Here is a 22,495-nt window from a genome sequence, read left to right as displayed (position 1 = left end):
AACGTTCCCCCAATTCTTCTAAATTTTCGGCTGATACCAATACATCATCGAAATAGGGGACTACCCCCGGGAGCCCTTGCAGAAGTCGCTCCATTAAATTTTGAAATAGACCAGGAGCCACACTCACCCCAAACTGTAACCGGGTACACTTGAAAGCACCTCTGTGAGTCACAATTGTCTGGGCTTCGGCTGTGTTGGCGTCTACGGGCAGTTGTTGATAGGCTTGGGCCAAATCTAACTTGGCAAAAACGTGCCCTTGCCCCAGCGAGTGCAGCAAGTGTTGCACCACGGGGACCGGGTAAGCGCTTTTTTGCAAGGCTTTGTTTAACGTCGCCTTGTAGTCAGCGCAGATTCTAACTGACCCATCTGGTTTCACTGGGGTGACGATTGGCGTCTCCCACTTTGCGTGATCGACTGGCACCAGAATCCCCTGACTGATGAGCTTGTCTATCTCCTTGTCAATCTTGGGTTTAAGGGCAAAAGGGACTCTCCTTGCCTTTAACCGAATGGGGGCTACCTGGGGGTCTAAATTGAAGGAAATAGGGGTCCCCTTGTACTTGCCCAGGCAGTCCTTGAAGACATCTTCGAACTCGTTCATGAGTGTGTCTTTTAGGTTAAAGTCACTTCTGTAGATGCCAGTCACTCCCATGCCCAATGCACGGAACCAGTCTAGTCCCAACAAACTTGGCAGGGTCCCCTCGACTATCGTGATGGGCAGGGTCTTCTTGTGTGGTCCGTACTCGACGCGGACGGAGGTGGTCCCTCGAACAGGGATGCGATTCCCTTGGTAGTCGTGAACTCGTAGCCGCTGTGTTTGCAGTTTGCGTTTGGCGATTCTCGGCAAAGCTTTCGCAAAAGTGTCCCAGGACATGATTGTGATCGCTGACCCGGTGTCCACTTCTAGTCGGCACGGCACTCCTTCGATTTTCGGTTTAGTGAAGATTTTCTTCTCGGCGGGTTGCTGCGGCCTATGATCACGGTCGTTCGATTTGAGTTCGCGCCCTTTTTGTTTTGACCAATCGCGGGTCGCCTTGCCGATCCTGCGCTCTGATTGGTTGGTTTGAATTTTCGGCGGGAAGGTTGGGGTGCTCGACAGACTTGAGCCAGGTGCCCCTTCTTCTCGCACCGCCGACATGTAGCGTCCTTGAACTTGCATCGTTGACGCTGGTGTTGCCCTCCGCAACTTCCGCATTCATCCCGGTCTTCTTTGCCCCTTCTCTCGGTGAGGCAAACTCCTTCCTCATCCTCGCCGTCTGATTCGGTCTGGATTTCTTCATGGTGGACCGGGGTTGATTTCGCGCTCGCGCTCGCCGTTGGCGTGAGTGGCTTTTGTAGGGTTTCCGCCGCTTGGGTGGACATCTCATGAGCTCTGGCTTCGTCCAGAGCGTTTGCCAGCGTTAGATTGCTTTTTGATAGCAGCCGCCTCCGCAAGCGAATGTCTCTGACCCCACGGATGAGTTGCTCTAACAGCTCCTCATCCAAGTCTCGGTACCCACAGTCCTTGGAGGCTTTTCGCAGGGCGGCCATGTAATCGCTGATGGATTCGCCCTCTTGCTGTCTGCGCTCTCCAAATTCAAAACGCCGTACGTATTTGGACGGTGTTGGCGCGAAATGGTTCTTCAATAGATTTTGCAGAGTTTGCCACGATACCGATTGTACCGGCGTTGGCTCTGCCAGGGCTTCCGCGATGTCGATGACCTCGGGACCGCAGTGGCTCAGGAAATATGCCCTTTTGCGGTTGTCTGGAACTCCTTGCAGTTCGTTTGCCTCTAGGAAGCTTTCGAAACGGGTCATGTACGTTCCCCATTTCTCCCTGGCTGGGTCAAACGGCGCGGGCGGAGTGTAGCTGGCCATCTCCGCGTTTCTGCCCTGAGTTTGCTGGGTTCGGTTCTTCCGTGCGTTCAGCTCGTTCCTGGTGCTCTTTAGCCTCGAGATCCCACCTTCGTCGCCAGTGTTAAGTTCGGGAAGTAACGAGGCTGGAGACCAGGGTAGTGACAACAGCTCTTTAATATATGGTGAACCCAGCAACCAGGCTGGGGAAAAACCTCTCCTTATATACAGTTCAACCGGCGGCTTTAACCAATCAGCAACGTGCTTGTTTCCCGCCAAAACCATTTAAAGATACATTACACTGTAGGTATATTTCACTATTTTATTATGTGGAATAGCTGCTTTCCCACTAAAAAAGGGTGTTTATGAAAATAATAAATAACAAAATACTAAATAGACTGGAAACGTTTCATGCAGCAGCAATTAGACAAGACAGATGTGAAAGATCTCAAGGAACTTCGTTTGAGCAATAGCAATAGCTAACTTCAAGATGAAGGAGTTTCCACTTCTTAAGTAAATGTATAATGATAGCAATAGCACTTAGAGTTATATACCACTTCACAGTGCTTTACAGCTCTCTCTAAGCAGTTTACAGAGTCAGCATATTGCCCCCAATAATCTGGGTCCTCATTTTACCGACCTCAGAAGGTTGGAAGGCTGAGTCAACCTTGAGCCAGTGAGAATCGTACTGCAGAACTGCTAGAAGTCGGCAGTCAACAGAATTAGTTTGCAATACTGCACAAAATATATGTGAATCAAGTGATAATTGTATTCCAAGTAGATTAGTTTCTACATTATTAATGGTGACTGGATTCATATTACACGAAGCCAATTTGGCTAAGCATAGTTTATTAATAAACTATAATTGGCTGGGCTTACATAATGTGGTAAATATTAAAATCATAAAAATATGGTTTAAAAATATGGCAGTTAGATTTAGAGAGGCTACGCTAAAACCAAACAAATCATTCTACCTTACAGAAGTGTGAAATGTGAACACAGCCATTATTGCAGATAGGAATATCTCCTCTGTAATATTTTATTATTCAATTTAGGCATTCTAACTGATTCCTAACTGATACTGATTGGTTCACAATATAGTCAACAATAAAAACAAAATGCAAACCAAGTAAGTAACTTGGGATCAGTTACTCAGTAGAAAAAGGTAGAAAAAAATACATTCAGCAAGTGACTCCATCCACCTTATCCCAAGGCCTAGGAGAACAGCCAGACCGTCAAGGACTTATGGAACATAATAAGTGCCATAAATATTTCAAGGAGGAATGTTGTTCCAGAAAACAGGCATGATGACAGAGAAAAATCACAATAGATGGTGCTGTTTAATCAAATGAATTCAGAGTCACCAGCTCTGCTGGCTTATACTGGCTGGGTAGAAAACAAGGGAGATAAGCAGTCCCACAAATAATCTAGACCTATGCTAGATAGGACTTTATTCGTAACTTATACCTAGAGCATATTACAAACCAGTGTAGCTCATGTGTAGAGACATCACATGAACATATCAAAGCATGCTCAACATCAATTGAAGTTTCTGAGATATTTTTAAAGGCCCCCTGTAGAGCAGCTGGGTAGGACATCAGGTCTAAAGGGCCTTCCGATCAAAGAAAGGACACAGCTACCCCACAAAAGGAAGGCCTTTTGGTGACATCTGGAACATACTCTGAGCAGGAGTTGTGAAGCACCTGAATTTTGAGAAAATGATTATAGGGGTGCAGTAACAGCAGTAACTTCAGGCACAGGCTATAAGTCCATTCAGAGCATCATAACTTTGAATAATTGCTGAAGAAATAGTCATAAGTTGAGGATTTAATATTCTTTCTGTGTTTATTATTATTATTAATGATTTTGATTTTCTTTTGCAGGTAAAACTTCCATCAAGAGGGAGTTTCCATTCTGGAAGTGACTTGTGTTTTCCATATGGGAATTTTTTTACTATGAACCAAGTAAAACACAATTTCTGAAACTATTCTGATATTATTTTAGCAGCTTCATTGTTTAGCTGAACGGTAGATTCAATTTCTATTTGGTTACTGGTATAATTCAAAATTTATGTCTGTTTTCAGACTTGTGTTCTTTATTATACATCCTATTTTAATTTCCATTGTTCAGCAATAAGCATTCAGTTTATGTATTTATTATAGTTAGATGTTTAAATTAAAAGAAGAAAAACAGCTCTGAGGAAGGTGGTTTGGAGCTAATTAATTATAACTACGACAGCTGTTAATATGGATGAAGAGATCTTTCATCTGGATAGGCTTGAAGCTGCCAGTAGATATTAAATCAAAATGTAAATTAGTTCTTGTGTTACTGAGAAGTAAACAGAAGTATTAATTACTCATACTGTTTTACCTCATTCACAGTATCTTATCTATTCAAAGTATTTTCTTAATTCCAAATCTTTCATTAGAGGCTTATTTCAGTTTTTCAGAAAGCTTTCACTTATTGCATCAAGAAACTGTCCATTGTTACCAATATATGCTTGTCTAGTATGTGATTCAAGAAAATATGTGATTCTGTTGCAAAAATTAAAAAACAATGAGTAGCTCACAGTATTTTCTGAACTGATTGTTTTTCATTTATGTTTTTTTTAAAAATCTTGTTAATTCCCTCCTTGGGGTTTTCCACCTGGCTTCTATTTGCATTAGTTGTAGCTGTCCAGATTTTTTCAACTCTAAATAATTAATCCTTTTTTAAAATGTTTTTTATGACCTGTATGGGCTTTTGGAATTTTATGGAATAGATTTTAATATTGCTGTTTGTGTATTGAAATCTTGCAAACTGCCTTGAAAGAGTTTGTAAGTGTAAACCAGGACAAAATCCAATAAATACAATTTCACTGCCAAATTATGGTTTTTCAAATATGATATTTGGAAATGCGTTGATTTTAAAACTAAATGCACAAAACTGTGTTGGACATTCTTTGCAACTAAAATATATGACTATAAATGAGTATTCAGTTACCAAAGAAGTCATTTAAAATGCATTTACTAATGTTACATCTTTTTTTGCTCATCCCCATGAGTTAGCTTAAGTTTTGTGAACATTAATGAAAACTGATCAATAAGTATAGGCTATTGAAATAATAAGTCCATGAAATAAGGAGGAACTATCGGTACGGAACAAAAGCAGGTGACAGTGTTGCTACTAGATAGAAACATTTTATAATCTAATATTTATGTAGAAGAAGTTTGGGCTATTTGTAAGATAGTGTTCCATCTCACAAGTTATTTGTCTGTTAGTCTTACTGCCGCCACTGTCACCACCTTCGTCCATAGAGAACTGCCTTAACAGAAGGATGCTAAGTCACTAAGCTTCTATGTCACATAGAAATTCAAAATGCCCGATTGTCTATGAAAAGGAAAGCTGATAACTGTTAAGGGAATTCAGAAGCCTGGGATTCAATCTTGTGGCAGGTGACCAAAATTTGAACATCTATTGGCATATTTATATTTTCAGCTTTTGTTGCTGCATTTCACAGATGTGGACAATAGGAGCTATCTGACAACTTGACGCTCACTTTCGCATAAAAGTCATCTCAACACAAACCACAGAAATAATCCTCAAGATTTTGTTTTTCTGTCAACAGAAGTTCGTTTCACATTTTAAATACATTTATTTAAGATGTGAAGTATGCATTCATTAGAATGTGCAACTATATATTAAAACCCCTCAACCCTTAGCTATAATTCTTAAGAGAATTTCAACAACCCAACGAGCAAAACAAGAACGAGATATATAACACATTAACACAGAAAATAAATACTACTAAAATCATCTGATAGTAAAATGCCCTATGTTCTATTAATTCTTGAACATATATCTAATAGTGTAGTTGCTAACAGAATAGCACAGATTTATATCTTAGAGTCAAAAATACTAAGCAGTAATAGAACTTGTTCCCATATAAATGGGTATAAAATTGCAACCTAACTCCTAGATGTTTATCTTATACCCCCATTCATGCTTAGATCATCTTTGAAAAAAGCAGCAAGAATTTTCCCTTCTTATCTCCCTCTGCAATTATTTATTTTGTTTCTCAAACCTGCACCTTCCAAATATGAAATCCAGAGCATAGACAGTGGTTCAAATGATAATAACTTATAATGACTGACATACTTATGTATACTAAAACTGTATTTAAATGATAGCATATTTTGTACACAGAAAGGTGCTGTAAAAGTAGTAGTAATGATAACCTACCATATCTTGTGAAACCAACCATATAGTGAGTATTGTACACATCAGTCATGACCGAATATATTTTAGATGAACTAATATCAGTTTTTCCACTCAATCTATACTTAGCAATTATAGAGCTTTTTTTGTCATTGCCATTCATTTGGATGGGTGAGATTATTTTACTGAACATAATGAGAAATGACATATCATTATCTGATCTTTTCCACATCTCCAAATATGGCTTATTATAATAAAACAAATTTATTTTCAGTATTCGTATTTTTATAATACAATTATAATTCCTTGATAGTCTTGAACTCCAGGCTGATTCCTACTGAATGCTTGAGAAGTTTGACATTCACAAAATGACTGATTTTTTGCTAAATTTTTCAAAGAACAGTGAGTCTCCTTTTGCTGTTAATTAAGGACACCTACCACTGTTGCGAATTCTTTCTTCTAAGAGATCAGCATGTCCTCTAGGAAGTTTTCTGTTAAAGATTTCAGCTGATCTAAGGAACATAGCTTCTACTGCTGAACCTTTCAACAAAGCAATTTGATCTTCATGATCCAGGATTTGAAAACCTGAAATAAAACGTGAGAGCATTAAACTAGCAGTCAGAAAAATGGTTGTACGGGTGACAAAGATTCACTGTAGGATAACTAAAATACATAGATAAATTACTTTTTTTAGCACAAAAAAGAAGTTACTGTATTTAATTATAAAGACCTATTTGAAGGGTGTATTTGTTTCAGTTCCCAAGCCACTAAACAAGAATTCATCTAGTTTTTTTCCATATGTACACATTTTCTTAATCTAATTTAAGATCACAAAGTGATTACTCTCAGCCTAATTAGCATATTACAAATTAGCTTCCTGTTTGTGGGTTAGAAGAGAGCTGATGTGTTATCAACTTTCAGTATTTAACTGGATACTTTCCAACTCTTTCATTCATTTTTTGTTCTTGCTTTTCCTTTGTTCTAATTAGCTTAATGAAAAGAGACTATGTAAAAAAACTTTATATATAATATTACATAAAAAAATAAGGTACCATGTAGTAGGAAGGATTTTTATTTATCAAATTTAGGCACCACTCATTCAGACTAAGTTTTCAAATAAAGATCTCCAAACATATCATTTTAAAGGTGAATTATTAACATTGGCAATATTTTAATCAGGTCTGCTTTCTAATTAGAACAACTACGATCTGTGTTCTCTTTACAAAAGCACAGAGATAACTGGGTAAAAGTGTTCTAGCTTATATGCATTTATTTTTCTAGCCCCAGACCAACTAGTCATAAACTGATATAGAAGAGAGCTGGGTTAGCTGTGGTCAAGGCTTGGTCTATCAAGGTGAATAGAATATGTCTCCACCAATCCCCAAGTAAGCATCCTTAGAGCCATGTTCGTTTTCAGTGCCCTGAAAAAATTACGAAGATATTATGAAATCAAACAAACATTTAATTTATAATATCTGCCCTACTGAGGCTTGGTCTAACTAGACTTAAATTTTATATTTAAGATAAATACCTGTAACCTGATACTGTCTCACTTATTAATAATTTAGAACAGTATAGCACTACATTTACTGACCACTTTTTATAAAACCTACTGCTAATTGCTTCCATAGGTAATTTTGCTTATTTTCTTTTTTAAATAGTAATTTTATTAAAAATTACCATTGCAACAATAAAAACTAACGAAGTAAAAAAGAAAAAGAAAAACTATAGACACTTTCTGAAAAATGAAAGAATAAAAATATAATAAAAAAAGAAATATATGACTTCCCCCTTCATCAAAAGTATACACAATTTTAATAACTTATCACCTTCTCTTAAGATACAACAAATCCTATCTTTTTTTCATATCTCATCTCGTATCTATAAATAAATCCTTAAAGCTATGTCATTTCAATTCAGATGTCATTAAAAGTTCATTAAGGGTTACCAGAAATAACAACGTATTTATTTTAACCTTGATCAAATAAGCTATCTTTATATTCTTTCTTTTTACTTTTAACAAACTTGATCTTTAATCCCTTCAAATAATTCCTAGAACCTGATTTCTTTCCATTTTTTTCTTTGTCCTTTTTCATAAAATTCTTACACCAAGAACCCTTTATAAATCCAATAAGGAAAATTATCCAAGTCATTCTCTTGGTTCGTTATTTGCATATCCCTTTTAATTATTAGGCCATCAGCCTTTTGTATGTCCAGTGCAATATCTTCTTCCGTGTCATTCTTGTAGCCTGTCATATTTAAATCCACTTTCAAGTCAGTCTCACTATTGCCAAATAAAATTGATTCTTTTTAAAGGCAATCTGATTATGTAGTTTCTTCTAATTGCTTCTAGTATCCAATTTTTAAAGTCTTTTTTTAAAGACGAATTCAAAACAAAGGCACTTTCCAATGGGAAGAATTCTTATAATTAATTCCAAAAATTTATTTCAAATTTATCAGGACAATTTGTAATTCTCTAAAAGCAAAGATTTAATCACTCTTTTGCTGTTTATCCTTTCCCTCCAATTTTTAAGGGCTTAAGCTTAAGACATCATAAGAAGAAAATGCATGGTTTTATATGATTGGAAGGAGAAACTGTGCAACCATTTTCTCAGCTGCAAAATTAGTACCCATAGACTCTTTCTAATGAGAGGGCTGTATAAAGATCTTTATATGTGTAGGAGATGACCAGGCTGGGCCCCAGGGAGGTATCAAATGCATCATCATTCATGAGTTCCTTTGTGCCCACAAAAGATCTAGTGCAGCCCACCTTGAATTCCTTTCTATTCTTAACTTTCCTTGACCATTAGTAGCCCAGATTCTTGTAGGAGGGCTTAAGCTTGCAATAAGTCTTTATACTCATTTGAACTGACCTAAGTTTAACTCACAGAATCATCTATTGTAATGTCCTTCCTGTTAAAGACTACTTCAGCTTTAATTGCAATAATACTAGAGCAACTAATAGATTTAAACTTAATGTCAACCGCTTTAATCTAGATTGCAGAAAATATGACTTCTGTAACAGAATCATCAGTGCTTGGAATACTTTACCTGACTCTGTGGTCTCTTCTCATTATCCTAAAAGCTTTAACCAAAAACTTTCTACTATTGACCTCACCCCATTCCTAAGAGGATCATAAGGAGCGTGCATAAGCGCACAAACGTGCCTACCGTTCCTGTCCTATTGTTTTTCTTTTCTTCTTCCTATCTATATATATGCCTATACCTCCTTATATTTACTCATATATGTGTTTATATACTATATAATCTTTTTTGTATGATACCTACATATATTGTTGTGACAAAATAAATAAATAAATAAATAAATTTCCCAGTGCTTGATAATATGCTGTCAAATTAACAATAGATCTGTTAGGGTTCACTTAAGAACTTATGAGTTAATAAAAGATCACTGTAATTATATACAAGTAAAGAGAATAACAGATTTTTTTCTATCAATGAAAAACCTGGAATGAAGATGCTGAAATTTATTAGATTATTTTAATAGATTGGGGCCTAAAATGAAACTCTTTACTCTAATTGCTATAATAACTTATATTACCTGCTGAACAATTTGCTATGCAACAGATCTTGTAGGTCAAAGGGTAAGGGCATGAATTATGGAGGGTGTAGGCTGACATAATTGATTTCTCTTTTCTAAAGAGGTTGGCCAAAGGTGATTCTAAGAGGGAATCAATGTTCTGGAGTGAAAGAGATGCTAGTACAATCAATTATATGCTATACGATATCCCCAATCTATTAAGCAGAAGCACTGAATTTAAGGTGGTTGTCATCCTGAAGTTTATATTCCTCCTCGGTATTTATAAAACCTATAAAACAACTTTCATCGGTTATTTAATTTTTAAATGTTATTAATATTATTGTTTTATTTTCTATTCTTTTTTAATTTTTAAATATTTTATTAGGTGCCTTGAGTATTAATTAGATTAGGAGGATATAAAGGAATATTAAATAAAAAAATATCTCTGACTAAAAATTGAATTTGACCAAACTTAGTCAACATCATTACCTGGTAATCTTTTAGTGAACTCCACAAGCATTTTAACATGGCTAGTAGCCATTTCTGTTAAAACAAGAAAATTTTCTTCTGCACTGAAGTCCTCTTGTAACTGATAATCAAAACAAAATAATCATTAATTATAACTAGTGATAAAAAAATAGGAATCCTAGAAACTAGTTATTAATTTTTCTTTAACAACTATCTGAAATATATAGGATTAAATATCAAATAGTTGAACAATTATTAAAGTATGAACATAACAGAAAAATGATTATTTTAGACCACAATAAGAGAAAATAGATGGATACAATATAGCAGTTTAAAAGTCTCATAATCATATACACTGCAGATGGAAAATAGAGGATGTTCCACATTCAACTTTTTGTATAACAAATAAAAACTTTCTGTTCTGCTTGTTAGGAGATCTGAATCCAAATTCTGTGGTTTCACTTGATGCTTGACCAGACCAAATATAAATAGCAGTACTTCAGCTAGACTGCAAAAATTCAGAATATGCCCAAATAATGACAAGTTAAACCTTTTTTTTTTCTTTTTAAACTTTGTTGCCACCTAATGGCCCACTGAATTTTGTAGCCAATATGGTACAGTGGTGTCAAAATAACCACTAAAACCACTACTGTTTATTGGCATCATTTACACACTACTTTAAGCCAAAAATATTGTTCACTAAATCATTCTATGAGAGATAAGGCATGTATACTTACAAGCTTTTTGGTAACTTCAGGAGGAATCCGCTGTTTATTATAGGAATCCATTATATAACGAAGAAGATTCTGTTGTTCCAGACTTAATTTTACTTTCTCCTATACTGGCAAAAAAATTAAACCGTAACTGAGCATGATTTTCTACTTCATACATAGATTTAACTACACACATTTGAGCATCTTTCCTGATTTCAATAATATAATGGAATCATTTACCTTTGCATTATAGGTGGTCCTCAAGCCACCAATTGGAACTAGAATTCCCAGCACTAAATGATACAGTCAGAAAATGCAACAGCACATGACTACATTACTTAGCAATCACAATCCCAGCAGTCCTGTTGTTATTGCAGCCCCAGGACCATGCAAGTTGCTAAATGAGAAGAGGTTGGAATCCCAGACAAACAGTATGGGGAGGAGGGTGTGTTGGTGCTCTGGGGTGTCTGTGGGGACAGTACCAGTGGTGGGTTTCAAAATTTTTTACTACTGGTTCTGTGGGTGTGGCATGGCTTGGTGGGCGGGCAGGGGAAGGATACTGTAAAATCTCCATTCCCACCCCACTCCAGGGGAAAGTTACTGTAAAAATCCCCATTTCCTCCTGATCAGCTGGGACTTGGGAAGCAGAGAATAGATGGGGGCAGGGCCAGTCAGAACTTTTACTACTGGTTCTCCGAACTACCCAACATTTCCACTACCGGTTCTCCAGAACCGGTCAGAACCTGCTGAAACCCACCTCTGGACAGTACTACAAGTACAGGGAAGTAGGCAGGGGCCGCAGGTGGTTGATGGGTTGGCTGAGGCTGCAGGTAGACCCTACAAAATATAGATGGACTGCTAGGAGCTATGGGAAAGTGCTTTGGAGGGTGGACCTGGTGGAGTGGTACTACTGAGTATGAGATCCATAACGGTATTTGGGGAGAAAAAGTGGCAAAAGCGACGGATGGGTGCAACTTGCAACCTTCCCTGATACCTTCTCCATTGACTTTGCTTGTGGGAAGCCAGCAGGGAAGGTTGAAAATGGTGATCAGTGACTTCAAAATGTTGCAGCTATTTGCAAATAACTTATTTGTTATTAAAAGCTCACCTTTCTATAAGGTAGTAGAAACTTCCTTGTCAGAATTCTTATTCAGTCTTCCATACATACTAAATGTATCATACTATAGAACTACAGTAATTTTATTACCTTATACAATTTAGTTGTAGATGACACTTGCTTCAGATCAGATCTCTCAGGATCTTCACTAATAGTCTCCTCTGGAGGCTGTGACGTGTTTTTTCTTAGTCGTTTTGACTTGCATTGGATTTCAGTTAACAAACCTGAATATGAGAAAAATGAATACTTATAATTTGTACAACTGACACTTATTCATGCTGGTAATCCCAAAAGTAACAAAGACTCATGTGCAATTACAATCTCCTATAGCATCTTTTTTAAATTAATCACATGTTCAGGTAAACTTGTCCGGGGGTGGATGCAACTACATCCTTTCCTAGACAAAGTTAGTTTCGCAACTAGGATCATATGTCCCCAAATGCTGCTGGATGATTCTTCCTATCACTCTGAGAGAAAACAGGAGAAGGAAGCTTTTGCTAATTTAATCATCTTCTTGTCCTATGAGAGTCTCTTCTCCCTGGATGGACCAGCTATGTGAGGCTATAAAGAGAAAGGCAAATCTATGTCCCCAGAAGTATTTTTCATGACACATAGACCCAGTTTGAAATAGCTGGGTGGAAATCAAGAGCTCATTCGACATATTATATTAAAACTTAATCAATTCCAAAAATAGATTCTCAGAAAAATTAAGGAGCTGTTCACTTTCTGACATTATTTCAGCAAATTGTCTGTTCTATTAATACTTGAAACGTGGTGGTGGAAATAAATTTGTAAAGTTATTGCCAAAGCTGGATTTATGTCATTCCTCCCACCTATAACAATTGTTCAAAGGAATATAGCCAACTTTGATCAACATATTTCTCTACTCAGAATATTAAAAATTCAATCTTACTATATCAGTTTAAGAAGATAAAATATTGTTGTCCAAGAATACAGAAATGATGATGCAGGGCTATAGCAACCATAACAAATGGAATACTTTTGTGTGTGTGTATACATATACATTTTTTTCACCTGGGAGAATGAATAAAAGAGACTAAATATTGTTGAGGAAGATATCTATGAAAATGCTTAATTCAGCAATGAATAGTTTTAATATCCTGTATATTATAAAATCATGCACCACAGAAATCAAACTTCCTCTATTACTGAAAGAAGAGGAAATTTAAGGGATTAAAATAACAATTCCACATAATATCTCCAAAGATTAAAATGGTATTTAGAATCACAACATAGGCACTAGACTTAGTGCTGACTTGATTGTTTCAGCACTGAGCAAACTGGCATTTTCCAGATGTGTTTAATGTAAATCACATTATGTATACTACCAAAAGGGCACAGTTGCTTCATATGCTAGAGGAAAAAGACATTTCCATATATTCATGAATCAGAAAACACATGGTATACATAAACCAGGGCCAAATAGCTTATTTCATGCATTCAGATGGATGCCTCTTGTTCTAAATAACAGTACTGAAAGGTACTGAACAGAACAGCAAATATCTGACAAATGGTTTTATTGTATTAGATTCCCCTCCGTTTTTTACTATATTCTTTTATTTATTTTATTGTATTACAAGAACAGCCATATATCCTTCTAAGCTATTTAATAAAATCTCAGAATTATTTCCAATGACAAGCTTGTCTTTCCAACAAAGCATGAACCCGATTTGAGCGAGGATCACTTTCTACTTCCTGAGCTTAGAAACATATCTCTAACCGCACAAAAACTTGATGTGTAATTACTAGATCATGATGATTCAGGAATGCACAAATAAAGTAATAAAAACCATAAAATTGCCCCCTTTTTTGCAGCATAGCAACATTTCACAGGAATAATTGCGGTAGTGTCTTATGAGTAAAGGCTCAAAGTCCAAGGCAATGTTAATTTCAAAGAGATCACTTTGCTTAAAGTCAATTTACAAAAAAGTTACAAGTTTAACTATCCAGCAAACCTTGAAGGTTGTTTTTAAATTAAAAATGAACAGCACCACTCCTTATTCGAAGGTAGTTACAACTCGCATGATGTCCTCATTCCTGTACTTTACAAGAATCTGCTTATGTTTAAATTATGAGTTATATGACTCTCATAGTAACAAAGTACAAGTTTCCATTTCAGAGGGAGATTTTAGTCACAGTGCCTTATTGCTGGCCTTTGCTTCACTCAAGACTATCTGAGAAAATGGCCAGCTGGTTTGAAAAGTTTCCATTTCCTTGGGCAGCATTAGTTACATCGCCCTATTTTTTTCCTGTTTATTTTATTATCAGATACTAAATTACTGATAGTACTGAAGATGCACACATTCCCTCTTTCTCTGGGAACAACTTGACTTTATTTTTAAGAAAGCTTATTTTTATGGCAAGCTTACAGATTCATTGTGGGGGGGGGTCTGATCACTGTGGCAGCTTCATTTGTTTGCCTGCTTGTGCACTAAGGACAGAGAGGGCATATAGCAAGATTTTTGCTTTTAAATTGACAGCATGAGGAGGTCAATTAATTTTTTCATTAATTCTGAAATGCTAATAGAGTCTATTGTTTTTTACAAAGCATAAGAGTTGATATAGCATCTAGTGATCAGATTGGAGAGGCATATTAAAAATTCAGAGTAGATTAATTTCCGGTATGAGCTTAAACTGGTTTGATACTGCAATTATGCTAAAATAACTGAAGCTATCAATAGGAAACACCCAACAGCTTGAATCCTATCCTTCATATTTACAAAACACAACACATGCCAAGAAAGTAAATTTTAATAAAATGCAATTATAAGTCTAATGTTCGTTAAGTACAATACCAACAGTGAATCTGATCTTCACTTTTTTTCTAAATGGGTGAATTCAAAGACCGTATAGCCCCTCTATTATATATAAAAAATTGAAAATAGCTGTATACATACATTCTGCCAGCATCCCTACTGCTTTGCACTTTTGTAGACGGCACTTCTGACACTTTCTCCTCATATACATGTCCATCTCACAGTTTCCTCCATTTTTACACTTATATTCAGCATTTTTAGTGATACTCCTTCTGAAGAAACCTGATGATATATGCAGAATAATATTTCAGATTTAAAACCAATACTAAAATGATTATTATATGAATACCACTAACTTAAGATGCTTTTAGTTACACAAATGTGTTTTATAGATCACAGTAAAAGTTTTATCTAGGCTGAATTTCTAATTTGAGTATAATTGCTTAGTTCTAAAATATTGCATATTCCGTTATCCTGTAACTGGATTCATATGTCATGCTAAGATATAGTCAACTTTACATATTCTGTTAACTCATAAGCCATCATTTACCAACCACATAGGCAGAAGTACATATAGTAGACTTCATCTAAGTCATGGTAGTTTATCATGCTATTTGAACCAACTTGGCCTACATGTTGTAAAGGTAAAGGTTCCCCTCGCACATATGTGCTAGTCGTTCCCGACTCTAGGGGGCGATGCTCATCTCTATTTCAAAGCCAAAGAGCCAGCACTGTCCAAAGACGTCTCCGTGGTCATGTGGCCAGTATGACTAAACGCCAAAGGCGCACGGAACGCTGTTACCTTCCCACCAAAGGTGGTCCCTATTTTTCTATTTGCATTTTTACATGCTTTCAAACTGCTATGTTGGCAGAAGCTGGGAGAAGTAATGGGAGCTCACCCCATTACGCGGCACTAGGGATTCGAACCACTGAACTGCTGACCATTTGATCAACAAGCTCAGTGTCTTGGCCACTGAGCCACTGTGTCCCTTTACATGTTGTACTACATTGCAATGTAAATTTGTTGGCCTTGGCTTAGGGTGTTCTGTCAGTCCAGCCACAATAACTTGTCATTCTTTGGTATATAGTTTCAAATACTGTATGGGGTCCTGTCCGATTGTGGCTAAAAACTAAATAAATCTAGTTGCCTTTTGGAAAAAAAAACCACCTTTGAACAACCATGACCTGGATGATTGAGAGACTCCATAGATAAACCCCAGCTAAACAGTAGATTAATGTGCATGCATGTTTACTAAATAAGGTTTATAGTTGAGTCTATCATGCAAAGGCAGCCAAGAATTATCTCTATTCATTACTTAACATTCTGGTAGTTTAGATTTATTTATCTTAACAAATTGGTTATTATCAGATCATTCTGCTGTTACTTCTTTGACTATAACTATTATTCTACAGTTTGTACAGTACACCATAGTTTCTTTTCTAATCCTTTTTAAATATTTTAGAAACCCACCCCCCTTTTACCCTAATTAATTGGGACTTCCTTTTTTTATTTGCTTGTGACTGAATAAAAATTGATTAAATGATTGGTTGATTGCAAAGGCACCCTTTTTAGTTTGAGCAGGTTTTTGAAAACTAGATTTCCTTAAGTACATTATCCTATACCTTATATAGGCTTCTAAATCTACAAAGATATGTTCTGGAGAAATATATTTCCACCCAATTTAGAGTAGAATGCTTGCTACTCTTCTCTGATTTGTTAAAGAGTGTTATTTCTAACAATGTCCCTATATACCGTATATACTCGAGTATAAGCCGAGTTTTTCAGCACGTTTTTTGTGCTGAAAAACGTCCCCTCGGCTTATACTCGAGTATAAGCCGAGTTTTTCAGCACGTTTTTGTGCTGAAAACGTCCTAAACTTATACTCGAGTTTTTTTTTCTCCTTCTTTTTTTCACATTATACCGGATGGCGCAAACTTGGCGGGCTTTTGCATTAGCGCGGGGAAGCCCTGCCGGTGCAGTGAGAGGGCGGGGCGGGGGAGCCGCCAGCCTTCTCGGCTGAGGGAGGGAGGCTTTCCCTGACCGGTAGCTGCCTCATTTCCCTCCCTCGGCTTATACTCGAGTCCCCAGTTTACCCCAGTTTTTTGGGGTAAAATTGGGGACCTCGGCTTATACTCGGATCGGCTTATATTCGAGTATATACGGTATCTGCATCTCTCAGTCTTTCACTTGTGTGACCAATGGAATAGACAGCTGTACTAGATTATTGCATGATAGTAAATACAAAAGCTATTCCAAGTGAGGAAATTTTCTAATCCTCTCAAGATAAATGCACTAGAAAGGAATTATAAAATCAATACACCTGCCCTGGTATTTGATTGCATTTCCAACATTTGGCAGACATGTCTTTAAACATCTTTGCTAGCCTTGCTGGTGGTAAATGCCACCTGTAAAACATTTTATACAGGTTTTCCTTGTAGGTAGTTGCTATTGTCAATTTATAATTCCTATCCCAAAGTTTTTGCCATTTATCTAATTCTATAGTATATCCAAAGTTTTTTTGCCCAAGCTATCGTTGTTTCTTTCACTTGTTCATCTTCCATTTTAAGACTTAATAAATAGCTATATATTTTTTTTTATTAATTTTTCATTCGTTGCTAATAGTATCCTATCAAATGTTATTGGCTCTTTATAGAAACCACATGTCTTTGCATCTTTCTCATATCTTGATTGTATTTGCAAATGTGGACACCATGCTAGTTCCACCCCTTGGTTTTGTAATTCCTGTTTAGTTTTCAGCTCCTCTTTCTCATTCAAAATATCTTTATATGTTACGTTTTTCCCCAAGTTTACAATATTTGGATGGATCAGTGCTTCCATTGTGGAAAGCCTGACTGGTATTTTCATGTAACTTTTTGTTTTAGCTTTTTTCCATACTAAGAGTAGAGCATTCCTTACATACATTGGTGTCTTTGAAAATATCTATGTATTTTATTCTTTTTGTACCACAAAAAGGCATGCCATCCCAACTGAAGATCACGTCCCTCCAACAATATCAGTCTTCTATTTCTGAGATTTATCCATTATTTCACCCAGGTTAATGCAGAAGCCTGGTAATAAAGCTCCCAATCCAGCAACCCAAAGCCCTCATTTTTTTTAATTTTTGCAGCATTTGCCCTCCTGATTTGATAGTGAAGCAAACCTACTTCTTAAGCTTTTGTTAAACAGTGAATGAACTTGTCACATAGTTCCATCTGTTGACCTATCTGTAATCACACAAACTTCTTATAGTAATACTACTGACAGACATTTATGAATCTAAACAGATTCATAAATCTGTTTCATAAATTCAACCTTGGCAACTTTAAGGTATGAAATGGGTGAAATCCAGCAGGCTCTGACAGGTTCTGGAGAACTGTTAGCGGAAATTTTGAATGGTTTGGAGAACCGGCAAATACCACCTCTGGCTGGCCCCAGAATGGGGTGGGAATGGAGATTTTGCAATGTCCTTCCTCCAGGAGTGGGGAGGGAATGGAGTTTTTGCAGTATCCTTCTGCTGCCATGCCCACCAAGCCACGCTCACCAAGCCACACCCACAGAACCAGTAGTAAAAAAAATTGGATTTCACCACTGGTATGTAGACATCAGTTCCCAAAATCCTGAGTGAATTAGTAACCAGAGAATTCTGGAATTTGAAATATATCTATCTATATATCGATATTGATATCGATATTGATATCGATATATCTAATCTATCTATCTATCTATCTATCTATCTATCTATCTATCTATCTATCTATCTATCTATCTCTTAAAGGTGCCGAGGTTGAGAAGAGCTGAACAATGGCTCTACCTTTGATTAAGTAGATGAATTCTATATAAATAGTTTGCCCTATTTTTAAAAATTTGTCCTACCTTTGCAGCCTTCACAAGTCAGGGCATTATAATGGTACCCAGAGGCCTTGTCACCACAGACAACACACAGCTCTTTATCTTTTGTTCTTCCAGAGAGTAGACCCAACCGCGATTTCTTGGCTACAGGAATGTCTACCAGATCTGTCTCCTTGGTTTGTAAATTATTAGAGGGCATTTTTCCAAGTTCATACATTGCAGGAGAATGCCATTCTTCAGATTGTTGAGGATAAAGACTAAAACCTGAATAATAAGGTGGTAAAGTGATTGGAGGCTGCATTGGGCAAAAATGCATAGAGTTGTACTGTGAGTAGGATGACACATCTGTCTCTTTCGCTGTAGAAATCATTGGATCCGGATGTATACCTCAATAAGAACACAAGATATATTTCTAAGTCAATCTTCTAGGAACAGTTATTTTCACTAAAAATAATCATTGTGATTTTTTTTTACTCTTGTACATACTTCAAGGGTTCAATCATCCTGAGCTGAGATTGTTCAGTGTGCTTGGATGGGTCTCATTATAGTGCGACCTTGGATTGTGATATGAAGTGGATGCATACTTCATTTAGACAGTCCCCTGATTTTATAGATAAAATAAGGGTGTTGCCCTTTATACTGAGTTTTTACTGGATATGGCAGGAGTTTTGTCAATTACATGATTATACAAATTATGCATATTGATGAAAATGACAGATATGAATTTAATAGACATTTCACATTAGAGGATACCGTCTCCCCTGAGTGGTCTCTTAAACCAAGATTCTACAGCAGGGGTCCCCAATCTCAACTCCTGGTCCACTGGGCTGCAGCATGCCAGGAACGTGACTGTGCAAACAAGCAAAGCCCCATCCACTGGATGCAGGCAGCACATGAAACCACGCCCCCTCTGGTCCATGGAAAACCTCTCACCACAGAACCAGTCCCTGATGCCAAAAAGGTTGGGAGCTTCTGTTCCACTTTGATGGATCTACAACATAGTTTTTTTTTAAAATAGATGTGTTTTTTCTCATTAACTTTGCTGGATCCTCTTGACATGCTCATTCTTTTTAGATTTGATTGGGTGTCTGTGGGTGTATATATAAACTTTATGAAGGAAGGAGATGTGTATGCCAGATGAGGGGACTATACACATATACAACACATATGGCAATTAGTGGTGGATTGTAAGGTATGGTAGGGTATGGTAGTATAGAACAACTCCTATACTGCAGATGAAACTTTTCCCCAGGATTCAGAGGCCATATAGAAGACACTCTTTAAAAGTAGAAGGGAAAGATGCAATGCAGATTGCTGTCTTGTCTCCTCCCCTCCCTAGGTGAGACACTACTCAGCTTTCCAAAGGAGAGCATATGCACCAAGACGAATTCCTTGTGTGTCCAATCACACTTGGCCAATAAAAATTCTATTCTATTCTAAAAAAAGAAAGCCTCTCTCTTTCCCAGTCCCTCACCACCTCTATCCAAAGATATTTACATAGTAGAATAAAAATTGTTGTGTGTCCATCTAACTCTTGATTCTAAATATTGAACTGCCAATTGCTAAAACTGCATGAGTACATTTGGTGACAAAATCACGTATAAATATTGCTGGACTCTAGTATGGGTGGTTTATATTGTGTGAACAGAATCAATGAGTTTGAAATTATGATTAAATATTTCTAAGTGGACTCAGTGCCAAAACAGTTGCTCTATTCATTTTTCAGTATAAATATTTATAGGAACCATTTTAAAAGTACAGTGCTGAAAATCTGAAATTACTACTTTCTTACAGTTGTTATTTTTCTTTTCAATGAAGGCTGCAATTTGATTCAACTAATAAAACATTCTGTTTTTACTAAATAATCAACATTCTATCTTTGTCTTCCTTAAATTTATCTGACACTTTAAAAAGCCATTGAAACTAGTAGCTTTGTTAAATAAAACATTTCAATAGTCAATTATAAATCTTACATAGTGGCATTACAAGGATTAAGAGATAGAAATTCCTTCAAGCAATATCAAATCAGATTATTTCTGATCTTGGTAGCCTTTTCCTCTGTTTTTCCTTTCCCAGATATCTTCACAAACTAACTCAGCCATATTTTAGACTATAATGAAAACCAAACCTGTATTTAGAATATAATCAGTATATCATACAAACATTGGGTTATTTAAGCAAATTATGGTCAAATGAATGAGAAAATTTATTCTGAAAACAGAATAAATAAATGATAAATTCTTCGGCTCAGTCTTTGTTAACAGTAATGGCTCATACCCAAAATTCCCCAGTTGTACCAACAATGACTACGACGATCTAACACATATAGATTTCGCTGAAGAAAATGTTGAAAAGGTCCTTCGCAGACTGAAACCATCTCTGATGGTCTATGTGCATACTTCTTAAAAAAGCTTTCCACTCTTATAGCAAAACCCCTAAGCATAATCTTTGAAAAATCGTTCAGGACCAGCTCCCTTCCCAAACTATGGTCACTAGCCACTGTCATCACTAGCCACTGTCATCCCACTGTCTTCAAAAAAGGAGACCCCAGCCTAGTTGAAAATTACAGACCAATTTCTTTATGCTGCGTCACCTGCAAATCAATCATCAACCAATTCATCACCCTCCACCTTGAAACAAACAACCTACTCTCTAATAAACAATTTGGTTTCAGAAAAAAATTATCCTGTAACTTACAACTTCTTCACTGCAAAAACATATGGACTACAAATCTTGATCAGGGCAAAGCAATAGATGCAATTTACACAGACTTCTGTAAAGCTTTTGACTCAGTGGTACATGACAAACTTCTTCTAAAACTAAAATCCTACGGCATCTCTGGACCCCTCCATAATTGGATAACAGCGTTCCTGTCAAACAGACAATAAGTGGTCAAAATAGGCAATGCCCTATCAAATCCCGCTCCTGTCAATAGCGGTGTCCCCCAAGGCAGCGTTCTAGGACCAACACTCTTCATATTTTACATTAATGACCTCTGTGACCATATTATAAGTAATTGTGTTCTCTTTGCCGATGATGTTAAACTATTTAACACTACCAACAATGCCGTTACCCTTCAAAAAGACCTTGACTTTGTGTCGGAATGGTCAAAAATTTGGCAACTCCAAATCTCAACCAGCAAATGCTCTGTTTTACACATTGGAAAAAAGAATCAGAACACTAAATACAAGCTTGATGGACATTACCTTGTAGATGACCCTCACCCCATCAAAGACCTTGGAGTTTTCATATCAAACAATCTAAGTGCCAAAGCCCACTGCAACTACATCGCAAAAAAGGCTTTAAGAGTTGTAAACTTAATCTTGCGTAGCTTCTTCTCCAGTAACACTACACTACTAACCAGAGCATACAAAACATTTGCTAGACCAATTCTCGAATACAGCTCGCCTGTCTGGAACCCACACCTCATTTCAGACATTAATACAATTGAGAATGTCCAGAAATATTTCACAAGAAGAGTTCTTCACTCCTTTGATCACAACAAAATACCTTATGCCACCAGACTTGAAATCCTGCGTTTAGAAAATTTAGAACTCCGTCGCCTTCGGCATGACCTGGGTATAACTCATAAAATCATCTGCTACAATGTCCTTCCTGTCGAAGACTACTTCAACTTCAATCGCAACAATATACAAGCACACAATAGATTTAAACTTAATGTGAACCGCTCCAATCTTGATTGTAGAAAATATGACTTCAGTAACAGAGTTGTTAATGCCTGGAATGCACTACCTGACTCTGTGGTCTCTTCCCAAAATCCCCAAAGCTTTAACCAAAGACTATCTACTATTGACCTCACCCCATTCCTAAGAGGTCTGTAAGGGGCATGCATAAGAGCACCAGTGTGCCTACCGTTCCTGTCCTAATGTTCCCTTTGACTGTATCCAATTCGTATGGTTATTTCATGCTTATACTTATATATACTGTTGTGTTTGACAAATAAAAAAAATAAAAAATACAATATTGTTTTTTTACAATTAT

At 36.7% G+C, this 22,495-nt stretch overlaps 1 protein-coding gene across 1 annotated transcript in view; it reads right to left on the bottom strand.

The window, feature by feature from the left end:
- Nucleotides 1–22,495, bottom strand: part of NR1H4 (nuclear receptor subfamily 1 group H member 4) — a 38,310-nt gene that overhangs the window by 7,750 nt on the left and 8,065 nt on the right. The window contains exons 3-8 of the mRNA XM_058190510.1: nt 18,518–18,880; nt 14,785–14,925; nt 11,957–12,090; nt 10,774–10,872; nt 10,058–10,157; nt 6,466–6,612 (exon numbers count right to left, since the gene is read on the bottom strand). Of these exons, the coding sequence (XP_058046493.1) occupies nt 6,466–6,612; nt 10,058–10,157; nt 10,774–10,872; nt 11,957–12,090; nt 14,785–14,925; nt 18,518–18,880 (984 nt within the window). The remainder of the gene's footprint in view (nt 1–6,465; nt 6,613–10,057; nt 10,158–10,773; nt 10,873–11,956; nt 12,091–14,784; nt 14,926–18,517; nt 18,881–22,495) is intronic.

The sequence above is a fragment of the Ahaetulla prasina genome, chromosome 7 (genome assembly GCF_028640845.1).
Source record: "Ahaetulla prasina isolate Xishuangbanna chromosome 7, ASM2864084v1, whole genome shotgun sequence".
In the NCBI taxonomy this organism is placed as follows: Eukaryota; Metazoa; Chordata; class Lepidosauria; order Squamata; family Colubridae; genus Ahaetulla; species Ahaetulla prasina.
Note: the sequence above shows the minus strand (reverse complement) of the source record. Positions and strands in the feature narration are given on the sequence as shown.